This window comes from Macadamia integrifolia, chromosome 11 (genome assembly GCF_013358625.1).
Source record: "Macadamia integrifolia cultivar HAES 741 chromosome 11, SCU_Mint_v3, whole genome shotgun sequence".
In the NCBI taxonomy this organism is placed as follows: Eukaryota; Viridiplantae; Streptophyta; class Magnoliopsida; order Proteales; family Proteaceae; genus Macadamia; species Macadamia integrifolia.
The window spans coordinates 1,197,657-1,220,504 of record NC_056567.1 but is presented as its reverse complement, the minus strand read 5'-3'; the positions used below and the strand labels follow the sequence as shown (position 1 = coordinate 1,220,504).

Below are 22,848 nucleotides of genomic sequence, written 5' to 3'. Positions count from 1 at the left end.
AAACATGGACACCATGTATCATTAGGTTCTTCTTCAGGCTATAGATATGGGACTTATGCAGGACTAACACTGGCCACTCCAGAGCAGTACATAAGATTCTACCATAAATAAAAGTCCCACTACAATAGATATTTCGACTAGAGTAAATATTGTGTCTATGTCCGATAAGTGCACAACATCATCTTAATTGCTCCAATTCAAGAAGAAGGTCATAGCTATGAATATGAACTACCACGACATTCTTCATGACACTCATCACAGTGGCAATGGCAATGAGAACACAAAAAACTGTAAGAAACCTCATCATTGAGAACATTTTGAGCTCAATATACTTGTCTATCAATGCGATACCCTCTATTTTAGTGTTTATGCATTCTACATGTTATATATATAGTTTTTTTTAACTGTTTTTTTAATGCAAAAGTGTATAAAAATGTGTTCCCTATCCATTTATGTGGGTATCTTAAGCATATCTCCGATACGATACCCTCCAATACGTTTCTTAATTTTGGCGAAGGATACAAATACTTTAATCCTTGACCTTGTCTCCTTGAAAACTATGCTACACGTCCATCTCTCTAAAACAAATTGACTTCCTATGTCTCCCACACCTATGCTCTATGATCTGTCTATTCCAAAGGTTCTTTTGAAATTAGAGGAAAATCAATCCCACTGAAGAGAAAGAGACCCAACTTGCACACTTCTATAGGAACAAGGTTCTATCCGCTGGTTCTTTTAGAATGTGACTTTTTCCACCTCATCTTCATTATTTCCTTGTAAAATTTCTGAACCTTCACTCTGATTGACAGCAGTCTGAGTCTGAACCATAGAACCCTCACTACTCTCCATTTGAAATGCTAGTCTTTCTTCTCATGAACATCCACCTTAGACCGTCTCTCCTCAACAACAGCAACAATATCCAAAACCTTATCCAACTTAATGGGGTCGGCTACATGGAGATTCCAAGCAAGGCTGAGCGCAAAGATCCATGCAAAAAGATTGACTGGTTATGGCTAATTAGACCATCTCCCGTCCAGTCCCCCAAACCTTTTAACTTGGTTTGTGTTTGCAATTACAAGCAGTAACCAGATGAAGGGCTCTCTCCCCCACTCCTGAACTGATGGCATCACGAATCCAACCACTTCTAAAATCAAGAAAGCCATTCTCAGTTAGTCGAACAAGAAAATCATGAACAAATCCCACTCCCCAACAATAATCACTTCATCCCTAACTACAGTCGTAAGTTAGTATACACAGTAAGTCTTATTTACCACATCTGTCAATATCAAGGAATTAAGTCTCGATACATATTAGACAATACCAGGATATGTGGTGTCAATACGATACCCTGCTAAATGAAATATGAAAAAAGGACGATTTTGGTATCAAGCTGTCTCGACCCGTATCACCACTCTGTTGCAGAATAGCAACAGCAGCAGAAGAAGAAATGAACCTGGCAGCAGCGGCAGCAACCGCATCAGCAATGAGAGTGACATCGAGTAGGAAAAGCCCTCGACCGTCGACCCTACCACATCTATATTTAGGTAAAGTTTCCTGACCCATGGAAGTTTCCATGCCCTGACCATCAAATGTGCCACATGGAAGGACGATTTGGCAAATCCAACCACTGAATAGGAAGAGCATGGTCTAGATTGGTTACTATTTAATTTTGACAACAAAACACAATCATGTATCACCAATGTATTGGAATCTTTCCCTAGTGTTTCTAGCCATCCATTTGTTTATAAAATTTAATGAATTTTCAAAAGCTTTATATTGCAACATAATTTAACTCTAATATAGTTCAACATTTACAGGTAATCAGGGAATCAGGGGAATACTTGTACACAAATTTTTTACCCTAACTAATCTGCCTCGTGGTGGATAGTGGGTCCGACCACTTAGCATCCTATGGTTGGGCCAAATTACTGCTTTTGTATTATGCTTCAAAATAGTTGTTTGCATATATCCTAAGCTTATCCATGCTATCTTTTGCATATCGTGTCCCTTAGCATCTATATGATACATCTCCAAGATATCTCTTAAAATCACCTCCCAATTCTATGCACCTTGGTCAATATTACCATTTTGGACTTCATAAAAAGTAGAGATGTATTAAATGACATTCAATTAAAACTAGAATAAACAACACAAAGCAGCATTTACAAAATATCTTACAGTACCACATAATACAGAAAAAGAAATGTGAAAGAGTTGAGAGCAGGATTATATCAGCTTACATCAGCAGAAAGTGGGTCAAGTAACTCTGAACCAGCGATGTCCAGATAATGACAAGAAGCCATAACTCCACCACAGCCTGCATGGACCATAGAAGGCCCACAAGGAAATCCACGCCTACATTGCTCTTGTAGTGCAAGCCAACCATATACACCATCACCATGGTCAGCATCCAGTGCCACATCAACAAATGAAGTAGCTTGTTGGACAAGTAAGGCCATAGCATCCAGAAGCTCTTCAACAGGTTGTTTGTGAGAGTATGTCACCATACCTTCCTCATTGAAAAGAGTCTGGTGCAAACATGGTGTATTGTCAATACTTGGTGAATTTGTGGACTTGGCCCCTTTAGGAACCCCAACAGAACGCCAAACACCAACAGGTGCATTAACAGGCCCATCAAGTATTCCTCCATCAACATCACCTGCTATTCTAACTGGTATGTTTTCCTTTTTCTTTACCTCATACTTGCTAGAAAACTTGTCTCCTGGGGTGCTTGGGTCCCCTGGGAGCTGATCCAAAACAGCACTGCCAGTTAATCTACTCAGCCCAGTAGGCACTGAATGACTCGATGAAAACAGCATGTGACGCATCCTGCACATAGAAGCTTGGAACATGATGCACTCAACTTCGGTAGCAAGCACAGTCTTGGCAGACAACAACAGGTGTCCTGCTTCAAATGTTCCTTCATTCTTCTTCTGGAAAACTTTAGCAGCATTTGCAGAATTGAAACCAGAAACAGAAGAAGATGGTGTTACCACCTCACAAGAAGCAGCGGTATTATTACAAGCCAATGATCTATCATCAAGCTTTTCTTTCCCCCACTCAACATGAGTGTAGTATTTATTTGAGTAGAGAGTGGAACTTGCTTCATGCCCCGCAGGATCAGCTTTTGAATTCAACGGCACGTTAAGATTCTCATCTGAGACATCCAAACAAGAAGAAGGTGGCACTGCACCATACACATAAGCACAAGAGGTTGAATGTGAACTATCTACCTTCCTAGAACTTGGCATGTATGGGCTTCTGAAAATTGATGAGGGCAAATCATTTGCATGGGTTTCAACAGCTCTATATTCTTCAGCGAATGTCATCATGGCTTCAGCTTTAGACAAATGATCAAACACACTTGTGGAGGGTGCTGAAGAAGAATTTCCTGGAGCACCTGACCGAATAACTTCTTGATTTATGCTCTGTGATTCATCCATTACAACTGAAGGAGGTGCAGTAAAGCCATCAATAGATGGAAATCCAGATAAAAACATCTGATCTGTTAAATCCATCCCCACAGTACAAGGACTACCACTTACATCTCCTGAGTCTGCAACTGGAAACATTAGAGCTTGTGATTCTGCAGTTCCTGGGGGCTTCAACAAAAGATGGTTCATAATGAGTTCCAACAGCCTTTATGCATATCATATCAGAAAATCAATAACCGAAAAAAAGAAGGCATGTTCTTTTTTCAGATCAATGTAAGTTTTGAAGGGCAGACCAACCAATAGTAGGCGTAAATGAAATAGAAACATAAATAGTTACGCGTTCATTTAGATCATTTAAATCTTGGAAGTGCTCAGGAATATGGAGGGAAAAAGTGAAAGTTGACAAGGATCTATCAGTTCACTAGAAACGATAGGAAAAAAAGAGAACTGCTTCCAATAACCCGAGAGAGAGAGAGAGAGAGAGAGAGAGAGAACTGTAGATATTGGAGATGACAGAACTGATAAGTGTCGTAAGAAGAATACTTTGCAGTTGTGCATCATGTCAAATTCTTCTGTTCAATATCCCAAGAAGACGAGAGTAAATTCTTAGCATAATAAACAAAACAAGGAAAGGAAAATGAGTACCTCTTGCGATATTAGGTAATTGCATCAGGGATGTACATAATGACACTAAATTTTCAGCAGAAATCTTTAGTAAATTCTGGAAGTGTTTTCTGTGACTCAAGACACTTAAAAGGGATGGAGGTCACAATGGTCCAACCTGACCCGTTGGGCATTACTGCCACCCAACAGTACGCTGTTGACAAAGATGAATAATGTAAGATCAAATCACTTGTGGGCAAAATGTAAGATTGGTTCGCAAATGATTCGATCTTACATTGTTTCGTATCAGAGCTATGGCTGAAGGAAGCTCCAAACAATACTCACTGAAGGATGTGATGAAATCCCTCCAATTACTGAACACAAGGATGGATACTATGGACCAGCAGATTGCAGAATTGAATGGACAAAGAAAATTGCAATTAATTGCCTTCAACAGCCAAGATAGCATGGGTGAGATGCCCTAGGGAAGAATTATATGCTCGACCCAACTTATTCCCCTACCCCATTCTTCCCTTCATTCTCTATTTTCTGTTTTATTCATTCTATCGGTCCCTGAATTTGATTTTTATTGAATTTAGTAAAGGTCCTGCCTGGGATTGGATCAATTGTGACCCAATCTTACATTACTGAACTTATAGGGCTGACTGCAGGCCATGGACTTAATATCAGGTTTAGATAAACGGGGCTTGTCTTAATCTAAGAGCTTAGACTAGTTGATAAACCAGGTAACGAAAGTTTCCTGCCCTGTTATTGCTAAGACCAAGCAGGATCTAGATCCAGATGCTTATGTCCCAGGCAAGGTAAGATTCAGGCAAAGCTTGGTCAATCCTAATTCCCTTACTCAGAACTAAAAAATACTGAAAATAGAAAAACAAAATTATGAAAATAGGTGAATATGATGATGATATCTGAACAAGAGAATACCTCACCAAAAGGCAGAACATCATCTCCAAAGAAATCACTAAAATCCCCAAACTCAGAAAGAAGTATTTGGATGTCCATGCCAATACCCCTGCCTTCATCATCAAACCAATGAGATCCTAGAGAATCATTTACCACCCCTGTGGTGGCTGAGTTGTTAACTTCAATAGAATTATACCCTGCCTTGTATGCTTCTTGCATGGTCGAAGTGATTCCTGTTCCTGACGGACCAAACGAATCGGTCATCACCATGCGTGGACGCTTAGAAACCTGTAAAGACACAGTTAAATTGCTATGCTGAGTCACTTGACAAACATAATATAATAATCTAGGACAAAGAGGAGCAGGACTCCAGTAATAGAAAGCAGGTTTGAGTATGTTCGCATCATAACTTCAGTGAAATAATTTCTCTTATCCTATACAAGTAACAATCAATGATGGCCAATCCTCAAAGAATTTTTATATTAAAAAATGATAAGATGATCCACATTAACATATGCTATAAGAAAATCATATAATGATGAAAATTGCATAAAAGAAATATTAGGTCAAAAAGCAACTGAAAAGAATATCACATTGAAGTGATGCAGATTCATCACCGAAATAGTCTTGTTTTATTAGGAATAAGTCTAGGGTTGGGTTTCATACATGTTGGGCGTTTGATCCCATGTGTTTTGAGTGTAATAGGCCACTTTTATGGGCCTGAACTAGGGGTATAATGGTTGCATATGGGATTAACTGACTTCTTTCCTTTTACATTAATTTCCTGTATAGCTGGGTTCTTAAATTATATTTGTTTTCTTAGGAGTCAAGTCATTAGCTGAGTCAAGTCACTAATAGTTAGTTTTCCTTTTCAGCTAGTTCTAATTTCAGTTAGTTCCTATTTTCAGTTTTTAGTAAGTATAATATTAGGAGACTAAATTAAGGTTTCCTTTCAAGGAACCTTCTATTTTTTAATTCCCTCCCCCATCAACAATATAAATAAAGAAGAGGAGGTTCCTAAAGCTCAGAATGATTTTGATAAAAAAATTAATGGCTGCTACTATTGTCTTCTCAATGAAGAGTTGTCTTGTGTTTGATCAAGGCTGATGGAATTGGAGTTTGATCCAATTGACTCTCTGCGGCGTGAAGCCCAAGAGGTTCTTCTCCCTTCTTCTTCTTCTCCTCCTCTCAACCGTTCAAGGAGCTGCTGGTCTGCTAAGGCTATTACAGGTAACGATACAGCCTTCTTCAACTTTATAAAATCTTATGGTGCCTATTAGCATCAATAGGATAATCCACGACCCATTTAAAATCACAATGATCAGCTCAAAGATATCCTAACCACAGGTATCAGAGAGCTCACGTCCACTGGATTCTGAGCAAGTTGGGTAAGTGGGGGGCTCCTAAGCTCGAATCTCGCATTACTCTATGAGACTTCTTTAACTAGAACGAATGCATAGGTACTAAGGAATTTATTGCATGTATATTATTTCTACACGTTGCAATTTGGTGGATTAAACAATAATCAAGCTAAGTAAATGAATTTGCTTTTCTTTTTCTCCTGACCTGCCCACACCAGAACTGCGTAGGAACTCCAGGAGCCCCATTGGATTTCAACAGGTATGGCATATTATACTGCATTGTTGACCTGTTGTATGTCACCCTTTTATCTGGGGCTCACCACCGCTTTCCTAATCAATAAAAATTTCACTTCATCTACTTTGTTTTAAAATTTTAAAATAGGAGGGAGAGGGATGAGGAACAGGTGTACTTAGTATTTCCGGTAATAGAATGAATTAGCACTTCAGGCGGTACAATTTTCAAAATTATTAAGTCACAAAACCTGAGGCATTAAAAGTCCAATCAACCTTTTTTTTTTTTTTTTTTTGATAGGTAGGGGAGGGAAGTAGGTAACAGCCAGGAGGCTCAAACTTGAGACCTCCTGGTGAGCATGGGATTTTTACATAGCACAGCTCACCAACTATGATAGGTAGTTGTTGTTGGGATGCCAAAAAAAAAAAATCCAAGTCCAATCAACCTTATTATGTCATATATCATGAATCTAGAGAAAAAGAGTTAATGAAAACAGTAATACAACAATAAAAAGCTCAAGTGAAATGAAGTGAAAAATATTAAGTCTGCATAGCTATCGTACCAGTTTCTGGCCATCATTCTCAAACTGATCATTAGAAGATAAATCTGACTGTTTACATGTCAGTGAATCGGCATCTGCCTCAAGGTCACCAGTCCCTGTTGTGGTCCTATACTCACTTTCACTGGATGTGCTACTTATGCTGCTGATGCTACTGCTATTGCTGTTACTACTGCTGTTATAGCTGTGCAGTGAGCATATCCCGTTGGACTCACTCCATGGGCCATCTATAGACTCGATCTTGCCAGCAGTTTCCAAACTAGCATGAGAAAGAAAAGAAAATTTTAGGGCAAATATCTAAAAAAAGAAAGAAAGTGTAAAGGTAAGTGAAAATTAGACAGAAATGAGTAGAGAAATTATAATCGGAATTTGTATACCACAGAAACAGAAAGGATAATGAATAGCTACCAACATAGACAAGCAAGGAAAAATCAATTATGCAGATGATATTCCCATGCTAATGAGCATTTACTCATTCACTACACATAACAGGAACGAGGTTACTTCCAGACCCATTCTTAAATGTGACAAAACCGAAGAGAAAGCAAACCAGAATCTATGAAGAGAAGAGAGAGAAGAAGAGAGAACGATGGGAGATAGACAGGATGTGCTGAGAATCATGATAGACTCAGCTTGTATTCATGGTGAACATGCAATCTTTATTTATAAAATAGAGTCTAAGCAGTTCTAATGACTTGGCAACTAAACCTACTCCAGAAAATAGTAACTAAATAGTAGCAAACATAGTACTACAGAGAGCAATAGCATCTTCAAGAAAAACTCATCTCCACGCAAGTCACATAGTACCCACACTCTTAATCCAATCTACTACATGCGCAGGCAATATTATGATTTATGGACAGACTACGGGCCCAATATGGACTCGGTTTAACTAAACCATGGGGGCTAGTTGGGCTGATTCTATATCCTCCTATGCTGGTATGGTAACTGCATCAAACACGTACAAACCCCCCTTGCTTGATGACACCCAAGTGATAACCAGTCACCAAATCACCTTCATCTTTTATGTTTGTAAAATCCTTCTCCAATGGTAAATACCATATCCATGAAAAGAAATAAACGCTATGACCTAGGAGAATTACCCTCACCATAGGGACCTGCGCATGCCCCCCCAAAATGTTACCAGTGTCAGTCAGACCTAATGATTCCTCCCAAACCGGATGGGCCTAGTTTCCCATGGATGATCCAAAAGCTGTCACACACCCCCCCTTGGTGGTGGAGACAAGTGACAACATCCCTGACTTGTATTGTTTATAAGAGTCACCATGTTTCATACTTAATTTCAACAAACTGTTCATTTCCATGTTATACACTTATAACTCCACAGATTTCACCCCAATAAAGCTTGATCACTCTATTAATTGTGTTCTGTAACTTGCAAATTCCACACTTCTTTTAAAGAGTGAATGGCTTCCATGTCACTAGTTGCAATTTGTTATACTAGCCTCAAGGATGAAACTTGAGCCTGGGCAGTCAGTCCACTACAACAAAGGCAGGAGAGATTTTTTGGCCAATTGGGGTCACAATGCAATCATGGCATACAACAATCTTCATTTTGGTCAAAATGGAGAATAATAACTGAACTAACTAAACTAAAAGGCACAAGTTTCCTTAAGTAAAGTTTAAGCATTAGTAATGACATTTAAAACCAAGAACATTGACTAACCAATCCATAAAGAAAGAAGAACCAAATAGAGATGTGCGTGCCCAATTTTGTAGCCAGAATCTGCAAGTATGAGAATCACCATTGTTAATTAATGTAATATAAACTGCAGCAATAGGTGACAGTGAAGAAATGCCAAACAGCCAATACCTCTTCAGAGATGATCTGGAAAATATTGTGTGCATGACTGGGACAAGGACTGCCTCAGATGGATAAATGAATGTTCTTTCAAGAACAGGAGAATAGTCTGCTGATCCGTGCTTCAGATCACTCCTGCCAATAGCCGCTGCAGGTGCTTCAGCATGATGAGGCTTGGAAAATTTCCCATTGGAATTAGAGAGCGACCTAAATTCCTTGTCACTTCCATTGCCAGGACAGCCAAGGGTAACCTCAACATAGCAACTCTGCCCCCTAAGTTGGCAACCAGAGCCTTGCACTTGGAAAGGTATGCCAGGAACAGGAAATCCATTTGAAGGCTTCACCTTGCTGGAACTGTTTGACCATATCACAAGAAATAAATAAACAAACACCACAACAAGAATCCAGGCACCAGTCTCAACTACTATTCTCTCCTTAGAATACCTGGAAAACTGGCGACGTGTGGGAAAAAAAATCTACCTGTAGTAAACTTGCTTCACAAGATCACTCGGACAGCATCCTGTCAGCCTTCCTCGCATTCCATGAGGAGCAACAATAACTGTCAAATTTTCAGTAGCAAAACCAATTACCAATTCCAACGTTAGGTGAACATCACATATTTAGGATTCACTATACTCAATTTTTACTTGCCATTGTACATGGGACATTCAAATAAGATACAGAAACGAAGGTTTTACAGCTCCAGTAAAAAAAAAAAAAAAGTTTAAAACAGTTATGCAGATATCATTTTTTTTTTAAAGGATAAGTAAGAATTTATTGACAATAAGAAATATTGACTACAAAAATCTTCTGTTATAACAGCAACAAACATAGAGCAGCACAGCCAGTCAGAGTCCACAAAAGATTCTACACCCAATAAAAATAAGTAAAAATTGTAATTACAAAGGAACTCAAAATTATTTGCTTTAAATCAGAACATAGTTTTTTGGGAACAGCCCAATGTTGATTTGTATTAAATAAGCAACAGTTTTCTCTGAGAATGTGTATGTCGAATGGAAATGACAGTTACACCCAACCATGTCGGATGATTCAAAAACACATGGGCTAATAACAAGGATTTAAAAATGAATCAAAACATCAACTGAATGCATTATCACATAGATGTAATGATCAAGCTTTGTTGTCTACATATGAATCAAAATGAATCTTAAAATTTTAGGTTCTCTTCTTAGGACAAAAATAAATTTCATCCTTTGTCCAACCCCAATGTTTTCTTTCAAATATACTCCCATTTTTATTATTAGGAAAACAAGAAACAACACCACTCTGCTTGGGAAGACCGGTACTACAAGAAAAATAGACAAAAACAAGAAGAATACAAGTGACTAATGCAGTACAGACAAACTGTTACACCAAAAGTAAATTTGGCTCAACCAAATTTTGCCAAGCTAGGAACCTTGAAAAAAACAATAAAAAATAGGCTACCTGGAAGCCTTCCTCCAGATTTCTTAGAAGAGAGGTGTCCCAATACTCTTTCCATGTCATCACCAGAAAGAATCCTGATATGCCTGGAGATGAAGTGGGAAAATGCATATCAAATTGCTGCTGAATGAATGAACCAAATCAAAGATAAACTAATTTAATATGACTAGACACCATAACAAAGAAACAAGATGGCAGGTTCAACGAACTTTGCAGATATAATGACATGCACAAAGATTGCCTCTTCAGTTGCTGCAAAGATAAACTCAACTGTTGGCTGCACTCTCCTACAAAAGCAAAAGTATTTACTTAGAACAACACAAAAAATACTCACTATATTACTAAACTCACTGAAGGAAACCAGGTAGAATATCACATAAAGGAGAAAACGATACTGCTAGTGAACTAAACTCAGAGTCCTTTAAAATAAACATAAACGTTTAATTATGTAAAAGAAAAGATGACTATACCCATGGTTGGGCTATTTTGGCAAAAATTCATGAATAAGAACCTAAATCCACGGCATAAACTAGCAGTTGGATGCAAAGTAAACTATCAGCAGCAAACAAAACAAGGCAGAACCACCCACGCAATGGTAAGCAATATTTAGATGAGAGCAAACAAGCACTCTCAATATACTAAGATTACCCAAATACCCTTCTCGTGCTTATAGAGCAGTTTATGATTATAACTTAAATGAGTATGAGTACAAAAAAATAACTTGTACATCCGATATCTTTCTAAGGACTAATCTAGAAAGAGCTATTACCTGGATATTCAACTCCCCCCCCCCCCCCCCCCGGGAGTTATTGGTTTTGCTTTGGATTCTCCCAATAAAGCCTTCACTCTTAAAGTTCTGCAACATAGGGCTTAAGCTGGCTAGTAGATGCTCTTCATGTAACTGCAATTTGGAGACAACAGATCACCTTTTTTGCACTATGTTTTTGTCACAATGCTGTGGAGGTATTTTGTGGGCATATTAGCAATTCATAGGATTTCTCCCCATAATTCGTAAAACTCAACATTGGATTGATATTGGCTGAGACCGATCCCGATTCTTGACTGATTAGATACCAATGCACTGGTACAACCCAAGGGTAAAAATGTAACAAAAATAGGGATAAATCCATCGGATCCAAGGCAATCCGGATCGGTATTGGCCAAGACCGATTCTGATCCAAGAAACAATATCTTAAATCATGTTCCTCCACACCCTCCCCCCCGGGCGATCTCAAAAGGATTTTAAGCAGTTGGTCCAATCTAGATCTCAAACCTAAAGCTCATATTTTATTGCGTCTAGTTCCTTGTGGTATCCCTTCAAGTGTTTTAAGATGTTTGTAAATGGCCCCTTATTGTACTACTATTGGAAGATAGATAATGAAATAGGTCAAGATATAGAGGGAATATCAAGATGCGGTTGTCTAATTGACTTTCCTAAGGGTAACCAATGGCTACCCATAATTCAAGGGTGACCTGCTGAGAAATAAGCCATTTCCTTTTGCGCTGTAGTCTTTTCTGGACACCACATACATTGGAAATAGTGCAATAGTTGTACATTTTCTTTTTCTGATTTGAATAAAAATCTCTTTCTAGGTCCCTTTACGTACCTTCAAAATCTCCAACAGCCCCAGGCTACGATATTCTTTTTAAACCCTCAAAACATGGAAGTACGAAAGGTTGATTTTTAGCTCATACAAATGGCCTTAGCTTCCATTAATACCAACCAGTCTGTAGAAGACCTCAAGTGTTAAAAAATCAGTATCTCTAAATATTCCTTCAAAAACTGTTGGCCAGAATATCCAAAAGACTACTAGCAAAATTTTATAACCATCGTTTTCGGACACTTCCACAAATTCAGTCCAATCATCACTTAGTGTGAAGAACAGTCAAGCTGTGTTTAGTAACACTTGATTTAGTTCTTACTGTTCTTTCAACCAAAGCATTAAAGGCTCTTAGCACACAGCCTCAAAAATGGACATGTAATTTTCATTTGAGTGAATTTATTAGTACAAGGTGCATCATCAATCTAAGTTTTTCTAGAAAATATAACAATTTGGGATTTTCCATTTAAGCATCTTTAAGAAAATGGATGCAACTTCTAGGCTTTTGACAGAATTAATGAAAAGTTTGATAACTGCAAAAAATATTGTGCTGCTGGAAGTACCATAGAGTCCAAAAAATATGGCAAATTACTACATCTAACACCAAGAAAGTAGATTGCATAAGACAGAACACATTAAGTATAGGCTTATGCATCTGAAGGGAGGTTTTTATTGTAACTTGTAAGCACAAGAAATTGTGCAGGACATCTCTTCAACAGAGGAAGTTGTTAATAAGAAAAAAGAGATCTGCATATGGAAAAATGTATTGCATGGTTCAACTCTGACCCCACATTGCTCTGTATCGAGAAGACAACATCAACATATGAAGGCATACAACATTACAAAATAGTTGCCAACATATGTATTCTTTTCCGTTGGACAACAATAGATGTTCACAGACAATTATTATCAAGAGCAGAATGCTGAAGCATAACAGGCATGGAAAAATGGCTAGAATAATATGTGATTCCAACCTCAAAATTTTAAATCAACAGACCTGAAAATTTTTTCCCTCTGTGAAAATGAATGGCACCTTGCAAATACATCTCCAAATCTCACATAAGAAAGCCCTCTCATCGCCCTGCCATTACAATCCAATATATATCATGTTACAACCGAATAAATTTTAAATAAGATCAAGGGAAGAAGGTGACAACCTTTCTATACAATTCCGGAGAGCTTGAGATAAAGCTGTAGCAACCTCCTCTGAGTCACCAGGGGCCAACCAAAGTCCAGATCCTACAACTTGAGGGAGAAACAAAAAAGTAAAAACCACCCAAGGCCATCATCAATATCAAGAAAATAATAAAAAATATTGTGAGACATGAACAAGGTATCCATAGCCTATGACATTCAAGAAAAAACATTAAGTTATGACTTATGATCACAAAAATACCTCTTAATCTGGACAATGCAGCCTGGGCAGATTCAATAACAGATGAATGACGTCCAGGAAGAAAAAGCCAGAGCTTGATTTTCTCATCTATGCAGTTTACACCGGGGAGTCAGAGAGCAAAATTCAAGAAACAGAGTAACCAAAGCCCAGAGCATAGTTGTCATGGCGCCAAGGCGAACCAAGGCGGTAGAGGATTGTCTAAGTGCTTAGGTGAGAAGGCGCACGCCTTGAGGCGAACAAGGCGACCAATTGTTTTATTTTATTTTCCCTATTTTCTAACATTATTTAGTAAGCTATATATACCTTGTATCATAAAAAATCAAGATTAAGCAACATCAAGTCATTAAAAATCAACATTTAGCCATATTAAATCATAAAAAATTAACATTAAGTCATATTAAGTTATAAAAAATCAAAATTTAGAGAAATGTTCTGGTTCTATAATAAGTTTGACTGGTCAAATGATATTATTTTTACATGAGACTTTTTGTATCAGTTATAATATAAAACCAGCTCTCCAACAAGTTTAATATTACTTAAATATGAGTTGTAATGATAAAGTTATGCTCCGGTCAAACTTATTTTTAAGTGCGCGAATGCTGTTAAAATCGCCTGAATGAAAATAATTTTATGGATATCAAAACAAAAAATTATTTTACCAGATTTTTTATTTTTAGCAATGTTTTAACATGATAGAATTTATAAAATTTTCATAATTGAGAAAAACTCCAGCATTTAAAAGTTGAAAATCGACCCTATAACCAAAATCCAGTTTTCTTCTTGAATTGGGTGGTTGACTTTTTATCCTTTTAGAATTTGATTTTTAAACCATTTTTATTGAATTCAAATAGGGGGTATTTGCTTATTTATGAATAATATCTTAAGTAAATGAAATAACAAATATAAAAAGCATTTACTTAAATAATATTTGGCATAAATAAGTGCCAAAACACAAGGCGGCATGCAGTGCAATAAGGCGACTGTCGCCTAGGCCCCAGGCAAACCGCTTGGACGCCTAGGCGACGCCTTGGAGATGCCTTGACAACTATGGCCCAGAGTAACAATTACGATACTGACCAGGGTTGTGCATTCCTTGAGATGGATCCCAGGGACCAACAAAGGAATTGGTCCATGTGCTAAGAAATCCTTCCTTCTGCAATTGCAGATGAGATGAAAGCACCGACAATGTAGCAGCATCTTTCTGCTCTGCTTTCACACTGGGGAAAAAAAAAGACAACTAATTTTGAAAGAACAAAAAGGAAAGCAGATTTCAAACTTTCCCCATAAATTGAATCTTCGCAAAATCATGCAGTCATTGTGGACATGGATCAGACCTTTTCTCAGACAGGGAGCTTGGATCAGATTCAAAAGGTAGAAACTGGAACCAGGAAATGTGATGTAGGCCTCCCTGCACAGATTGCCAACAAATTAGCACCTATGGAATGCATACAATACAAACATATGATAACTAGCAGAGAAGATATCAATTCTCAGTACAGACAATATAAATCTTGATTAAGATTCATATGGTTGGAATAGCATGAATGACATAATCGTTAATCAGCTTCACTTTCTGGTACTGTTTCTTTAAATGGAGGTGCGTTAAGTTGGGAAATGTGGTTTTAAGGGAGCCAGAGTAGTTTTTTTTTTTTTTTTTTTTTTTTTTTTTTTTTCTTTGTCTGTGGTCTATGATGACTGATGAGTTTGAGGTTGGCTCCGGGATCTTGGGCCACCACTTCTTGTGCACTTCAAAATAAACAAAGCTACAGAAGCAAGAAAAGAGATAAGAAGAATACAATTTTGAAGACATTCGTCCACATTACTTGATAAGGCCAGGACTCCTTTAAGAAAAAAAAAATTCCTGATACTCCTTATGCTACTGCCAACATAACTGGAACTGCAAAGACAAGTGGAACATGTCAATTTTCAAAATGGCAGGTGAAATACCCAGAAGATAAACAAGATAGACTAAAGTTATAGTCAGAATGGTACAGACCAAAAAAAAGGCATAATAAAGAAAGAAGCTACAAAATAACCCAGAACCCCTTCATGATGACTATAAGTTCAGCTGAGTTAAACCCATAAAACTAGAAACTGCAGATCTTCCCATTTCATGCATCCCAATTTGGGAGTTATCAAACAACTTATTTGACAGATGGTTTGTTTCCATAAGACCTAGCAAGTAGCAAATAGCTGCCAAGCACTTTTACCAAAGAATTATGCTGGAACATAATCTTTTGGATTTCCAGCTTTGGATTAGAGATGCATATCAATGAGATATAGATAGCTCGGTTGGCAAAGGCCAATACTTCACAATGAATAGGCCATGAGTGTAGCGCCCCCAAATCTAGGTAAGATATGGGTGTAGGTCCTCGCGAACCTTTAAATAACGAGGAAAATCTATTTTTCATATATCATCAATAACAGAGACATCAGAATATCACAACGGTTAACTAAAAACATTTCGATAACACCTGAGAATTCCTGATAACCATCTCACATAACAACACCCATCTATTAAATCAATCCTAAGTCTATAATTGTATCCATACATTACCTCATAATTACTGCTATCAATATCTGAACATTACCTCAAAATTTCTACTATCAATACTAAATACATCAAAATGAGAGCTCTCCATACACACATCTCAAAAGTATATCAAGCTATCAACACAAAAACATTTCTATCTAAATATCTCTACCTTTATTTTCGTTCAACTGCTCGAAGGAACTACGTCCTTCCCACTACGTCCCTTCACATCATTGGCATTATGGCACTCCATCTGTGCATACTCTCTGAGAACATTTACAACTATGGGGTGAGCTAACTAGCTCAGTGAGAAAAATACAATCATATCAATGCAGTAAAACATGCTTCTTTGAAATCATGTCATGATCATGCAGTTCATGCCTTTTAAAAAAAAAAAGACTATGTTGTAATATCTATCTCTAACCCATTACGGAAGAACATGGCCAATAAAACTTGGCTTTGATTTTCTATACATCTGTTATCTAATTGATCAGGTTATTTTCGTATTGGTTCTCTTTCTTTTCCTTATATATAGATTTTCCTTTCTTGTTATTCTCTTCTTTTACTTCATTTATTATTTGTTCTTTTTACTTCTTTTCTTTGCTTAACTTTCTTGAGTCATGAATTCCAACCTATCCGGTCACTTGACACTGAGGAGGACTGATTCCCACCCCGTCCGGTCACTAGGAGCTCAAAATGCCAGGGAGAATCGACCCCACCTTGTCCGGTTATCGAAATTCTAGGAAGGATCCCTTCCTCACTCTTTTCATTAATATTTTCTTTAACTTTCTTTCTTTATAATATAATTTTGACTTAACTTAGTGTCCATCATGCCTCACACTTGTAACAATTCAGGAAAATAACATCACAATTCATTTAAAAATATAAATTAGACCCTAGATATAGTGGTATACACATGTATGCAATGGTGGAGCATAAAAACAATAATAACATGACTGATATGATAGAATTTCCTTCACCTCAAGCTCCACAATAACTGGGATTCTGTGAGTTATCTAGTTCGTCATGAAGGCTACATATATATTTCAATCATTAGAATTCCATTTCAGTAAATGCCTGCTTTTACTATTAATGGTTCTTCTGTTAAGTCATTGTGTCCGCTCATTGAGTTAGTCAAGCCCTCACCTATAATTCTTAAAATAAACTTTATCTAGCATAGTGTTTGATCTTACTTAAATCATAACAACTTCTAGTTAAAGTAACATTTAATGTATCTTCATTGTGGACACAAAAGTTATTATATCTCTTAAACCATCATATTGTAATCTTTAATACTACAATTTCGTGCATTCAAGTTCTAAAACAACATGGGTACAGTGGATATGAAGACTCATAGTCCACAATTAAACTCACCATTGGGTCCATCAAAACATTTACCACATACATGACTCATTTGGCATTTTTCTCAAACACTTGCTCTACACAATAAGCTATTTAAATAGCTCTAATTCTTGATACGTATATAGGTTCAGGTCACTAATCCCATGTAGTTGCTACTCATTAGAATATTTACAATTTCAATTCTCTTATATCATGATAGAATAAAATAGGGGCATAAGGGACATTCCATATTCTATTGTTCAGCCAAAAGGGGGGAAGGGAGGGTTTCCAAGGAATAGGTCTTCCCATTTTTCTTTGCGTTGCTTAAAGTCTGAGAGAAAGAGAAAGTGAAAGAAGGAAAAAATCGAAGAAGAGAAGGGGGAAAATGAAGAAGAATGAGGTGGAGAGGAAATTTTAGGGAATTGATTTGGGGGTTTCATCGAAGGGGATTTTCTTTTCTCCCAATTCCGATTTTTCTACTAGGTGTTCGTGGTTGTTGGGTGTGTGAGTTGTTGTTGGGATTGTGTGAGAAGTGAAAGGCAAGCAAAAGAGGAAGAAGAAGAGGAGAGAGAAAGGAGGCAGCAAGGGCAAGGAGTTACCGATTGGATTCTGTAACCCAGTTCTTGTTTCCAGTTCCTGTTTGAGACTAGGAGAAATGAAGGTCGTTGTATTAAGAATTATAAACGAGAAATCAAAGAGAGAGGGAAATTTAGGAGGATTTTGATTGTTCTTGAAGTACAACTTCAATTCAAGAAAATTCAAGGTGAGGTCCCATCATTTGGTCTAAATTTTGTATTTTCCTTTGAAGTAGAGTTGTAAAGATGCTTTTAGAGGGTTTTATGCTTAAAAATGGTTAAGGTAAAATTTGGGTTTAATTAACTTTAATTATGTTGTGAGACCATGCATATGGCTATTGGTGTTTGAAATTAGAGTAACTAAAGCGAAGGTTCATGAGAGTGTCTAATTGAAGTGAATTGGGACTGTTATGATGAGATATGGATTAAAGTAGAGTGTTGAATGTGCATTTTACTAATTTGTTGTGTGGTAAACTGGGACCTCCCATTGGTGCAACTTTTTGATGTTAGAGACTTTACACAAAACGCCTTCTGATCAGGTATAAATAGTGTATTCTAACATGATATAAGAGAACTGAAATTGCAAATATTCTAATGAGTAGCAACTAAACGGGATCAATGACCTGAACCTATATACATATCAAGAATTAGAACTATTTAAATAGCTTATTGTGTAATGCAAGTGTCTGAGAAAAATGCCCAATTGAGTCATGTATGTGGTAAATGTTTTGATGGACCCAATGGTGAGTTTAATTGTGGTCTATGCGTCTTCATATCCACTGTACCCATGTTGTTTTAGAACTTGAATGCACGAAATTATAGCATTAAGGGTTACAATGTGATAATTTAAGTAAGAGATATAATAACTTTTGTGTCCATAATGAAGATACATTAAATCTTACTTTAACTAGAAGTTGTTATTATTTAAGTAAGATCCAACACTATGCTAGATAAAGCTTATTTTAAGAATTATAGGTGAGGGCTTGACTAACCCAATGAGTGGACACAATGACTTAACAGAAGAACCATTAATAGTAAAAGCAGGCATTTACTGAAATGGAAATCTAATGATTGAGTTATGAAATATATATGTAGCCTTCTTGACGAACCAGATAACTCACATAATCCCAGTTATTGTGGAGCTTGAGGTGAACGAAATTCTATCATATCAGTCAAGTTATCATTTGTTTTTTATCCCTCTCTGCCATTCTTTCTCAGATACAATGGATTGGAGATAGCAGGTTAGAGTAAATAAAATGAGAATAAAGCAAACAAAAATTTCAACTAATTGGCAATCATAAATTATAATGCCCTTTTATGGCAGCAGATATAAACACAAAAATCTCAACAGTGTAAGAGATATGAACAGCTAAGCATACAAAATAAAATATTCCAACAAGGCCTTCAAGGATATGAACAAGGCAATTAGAGTATTACAGAACAGTAATACCCAGTAAAACACCACCCATTCTGGAAATGAACAATACTAAAAAATCTTACTAGGTCTGTAACTGTATAGTAATACCCAGTAAAACACCCCCATTCTCAATTTGGGTACAAGATAAAACATACAAAATTTGAAATTCCATATGCTGAGGCAGCCACATATGGAATCCCAATCCCATTTGATATACACGCACACATATGCATACAGAAACCGTGTGTGTGTGTGTGTGTGTGTGTGTGTGTGTGTGAGAGAGAGAGAGAGAGAGAGAGCACTGTGAGAGAGCTCTCTCTTTTAAAAAAATGAAATTTCTATTTACATATTAGAGAACTGATGTTCGATTATCATTTCACAACAAAGTAGATAATGAAGTTGTTGGTTTTGATTCCTATGTCCAACCAATGGCTGATAATGAGCTAGAGCTGAGCTGCTTTTCATTTTGGTGGTTCAAGACAACTCGACAACAAGTAGTAGAGAAGCTCCATTATGCTTCAACTTCTTATTATAAATGTGCTTGTGACAAGGCACTACTATTGTAGAAAAGAAACTGTCACGATGCATGGGCTTAAGGATGCAAGTCCTATTATATTAGCTGATGGGTGATTCTCAATTTCTTACCTATTTTAAGTGCATTCTGAAACAGCCGACAGATGCATAAACTTAGACCCTTCCCACAAAAGATATTTTCTGCATCAAAAATGTTTTTGTAACTGTTTAAGGTAAGTCAACTAGAGTTGAAGCTCAATTAAGTCCTGCTGCTGGAAAAGGGATGGCGGGTGCCAAGCAGATATTTTAGCTAGGCCTAGTTTGGCCTTACGGGGAGAGAGAGAGAGAGAGAGAGAGAGACTTCTTTCTATTTAATTTTCTGAAGTTGAGTAAATGGACCATGCGGATTCAGATTCAAAGATATGATGAAGAAGACACTCAGAGATATTACAGAAAATATAAGACAAATCAAAGAAAATAAGGGTTAAGAAACAAAATAACCCTTCACTGTTCGTGCGCCTGCAACCAAAATCCTCCACAGAGACAGATAACCAAAGAAAAGAGATAGAATCCAACCTTCACTGTCCGTGCCCTGTTCGTGCCTTTACTGTACTTGCGCTTACAACCAAAATCCCCCAACCAGCAGAGAAGAGAGCAGGATATGAGTAAAGGAAATAGGAAGAGCAAGAGAGGATTCGTGTGGGGAACTGGGGAATTACGATTTTATGCTGGAGAAAGGGGGAGGAAAGAGAGGGTTTGAAGCGACCGCAGGAGGAACAGAGACATGGACAGGGTAGATCGGAAAATTGGGGAGAAGAAGACGTGTACTGGTGTTTCAAATTGGAAAACGGAAAACCCTACTCTCCAATCTCCAAATTGAAATCGAGTGGGTTTTTTTTTTTGTTTTTTCAGTGGGTGGGTTTTAGTGAACCGAATTATTCGGTTTCAATTCGGTCCGCCGAACTTATTCGCGTTTTTAAACCAAATTCCAAAAATCCGCGATTTTTTCTGATTCTTATTTTTTATAGAGATTCGATCAGGATTATTGGTATAGTTAGAAATTATTAGGTTGGGCCACTTTTATTCACGGAATTAAATAACTAGGTAAAAATGTATGAGTAAATAATCCTATTCACTATTAATAATATTAGAAAGAAAACGCTCTATCCTGGATTCGGCTCCACTCCTGAGCGATGACTGCCTAGGTCAGTCAATACTCAGGTCAGCACTGATCCAATGGCTCTTGGTGTTTTTTGTTATGTTCTGATTGGTGGAAGCATAATCGTTGGATCAGCCTTGGACATGTGTCGATTGCACAGGTAACTATGAGCAAGACTTGAGCAATCAGTACTTAGAGGAGGATCCTGATCCTTCCACGATACCTCACATTAGAGGTCCTTCCCCCCCCCCCCTTTTGTGGATGATGAATAAAACAAAAACAGAGGTTGATCTTGGTAGGAATTTAATAGACTACTTAATTGTTAGAGTTATACCCATAGTTAGTACATTTGGGAACAGTAATAATACGTGAACGAATACATATGACAATAAAACGAGTTATATAGAAATAATACTGTTCAAAAATTCGGCGCAATAAAACATGCACAGCAATGATACAACACATGTTTATACATGATTGCTATGTAAAAATCCGAGAGCAAAAATACAGGTTTATTTTGGCATTAAGAATGAAGTAAAACTAGTTATTTACAACTAAATTTTAATATACCATGCTCTCATGAACACCTAAATCCAATGATTCCGATCTAGCTTTCTAATTAGGGATCATTTTTTTTTTTTTACATCTAATATTTATTAAGTTTAATAATATCTATCATAGCCAATGTTGATAGGCGACCCATCAACCACTTTCTATCATAGTAAATAAGTGATTAATGATTACTACTGTTTATCAATAGAGATTTCACTAAGGATTTTGTAAGGGTAGGTGATATATTGTTATTTAACCCTTTATTTATTTATTTTTTGGATGGATAGGCCATATCAATTAATTCAAAGGAAGAGAAAAACTGTCCAAAGGCCTATAATCCCCTTATTATTATTATTATTATTATTATTATTATTATTATTATTATTATTATTTCTTCTACGTAAAATGAACGAAACCTGTACCTTGCATGGAAACTGAACTGGCCTAGCTCTACTGAAAACCAGATTATGGTGGTTCCTAGATGTTTGAAATATAGTGTAGGAAATGCTAAACCCAAAAAATCCTATTTGGGCCGGTCCAGAGTGGATTGGGCTATTGTGGTCCAGAAGGCATTCTTTTGAACAAAACCATGAAGTGCACCTAATGCTCTTAGAATAGTTGATGTGGTTTGGTATATTTTGACAAGTATGTAAATTAGTTTAGGTGTATTATATGATATTATTGCAGCTATTTCAACAGAAGCAAGAGCAATGTACAATTTAAGGTATGCTCGTTTAACATAATGAGGATTGTGTAGATATGTGTACGGTCTCAGGTTCAATTCCCCATCTGTGCATCTACGATTTAAGTGGAGACAGTGGTGATGATGTTAAATTGAATAGGGATCAGCATTGTCATCGCCTTAACTATTTGGATGATGATGGTAGACCCTTGTGTGAATTTGTGCTCGTTGATGATTTGAATTGTTCCAAAATTGAGTTGAGATTGAAGTCCAAATTGTTGGAACCATGGATTGGGATGATGTCCTTATAGCATACTCAGTTTATCTGACCAGCATTATTAGGGTTCATTCAAAGCAGGTGATAGGGCTCCAGAGGGTCTTTGTATTGTCAGGAAATTCAAGTACAATGCATGCAAAAGCTTGTTTTTGGTGGACAAAAATAGTTACAAACTATTGCCACAAAACTGTGCACACACTATCCTAATAGGAAATGAAGCAATTTCACTTCCTCTTCAAGTTGATTTTACCGTAACAGCTGCTAAAGAGTGAATACATTTTTTTTTTCACTATCCTAAGGCTCTCTTTGGTATGATTTATATTTTGTATTTATTATTTTAAAAAAAATTATTTGTGACAATAAATTATGGATCATAAATAGTATTCATTTGCTTACTATTTATAAAATAGATTATACAATGAGA

The 22,848-nt window shown here is 36.9% G+C and overlaps 1 protein-coding gene across 6 annotated transcripts in view; it reads right to left on the bottom strand.

Annotated features, from left to right (window-relative positions):
- LOC122094165 (mediator of RNA polymerase II transcription subunit 13) overlaps positions 1-20,635 on the bottom strand; it is a 43,766-nt gene extending 23,131 nt beyond the window's left edge. The window contains exons 1-17 of one of the 6 annotated variants that reach the window (XM_042664872.1): positions 20,331-20,635; positions 19,887-19,955; positions 16,081-16,174; positions 15,172-15,272; positions 14,710-14,783; positions 14,453-14,592; positions 13,376-13,462; positions 13,137-13,224; positions 12,977-13,060; positions 10,588-10,665; positions 10,382-10,464; positions 9,416-9,494; positions 8,948-9,289; positions 8,801-8,860; positions 7,117-7,372; positions 4,983-5,249; positions 2,241-3,602 (exon numbers count right to left, since the gene is read on the bottom strand). In XM_042664872.1, the coding sequence (XP_042520806.1) occupies positions 2,241-3,602; positions 4,983-5,249; positions 7,117-7,372; positions 8,801-8,860; positions 8,948-9,289; positions 9,416-9,494; positions 10,382-10,464; positions 10,588-10,665; positions 12,977-13,060; positions 13,137-13,224; positions 13,376-13,462; positions 14,453-14,592; positions 14,710-14,783; positions 15,172-15,195 (3,024 nt within the window). In that variant the 5' untranslated portion in view covers positions 15,196-15,272; positions 16,081-16,174; positions 19,887-19,955; positions 20,331-20,635. The remainder of the gene's footprint in view (positions 1-2,240; positions 3,603-4,982; positions 5,250-7,116; positions 7,373-8,800; positions 8,861-8,947; positions 9,290-9,415; positions 9,495-10,381; positions 10,465-10,587; positions 10,666-12,976; positions 13,061-13,136; positions 13,225-13,375; positions 13,463-14,452; positions 14,593-14,709; positions 14,784-15,171; positions 15,273-16,080; positions 16,175-19,886; positions 19,956-20,330) is intronic. The other 5 variants (XM_042664871.1, XM_042664874.1, XM_042664875.1 and 2 more) reach the window with 5 other exon arrangements.
- Between the last annotated feature and the right edge of the window lie 2,213 nt (positions 20,636-22,848).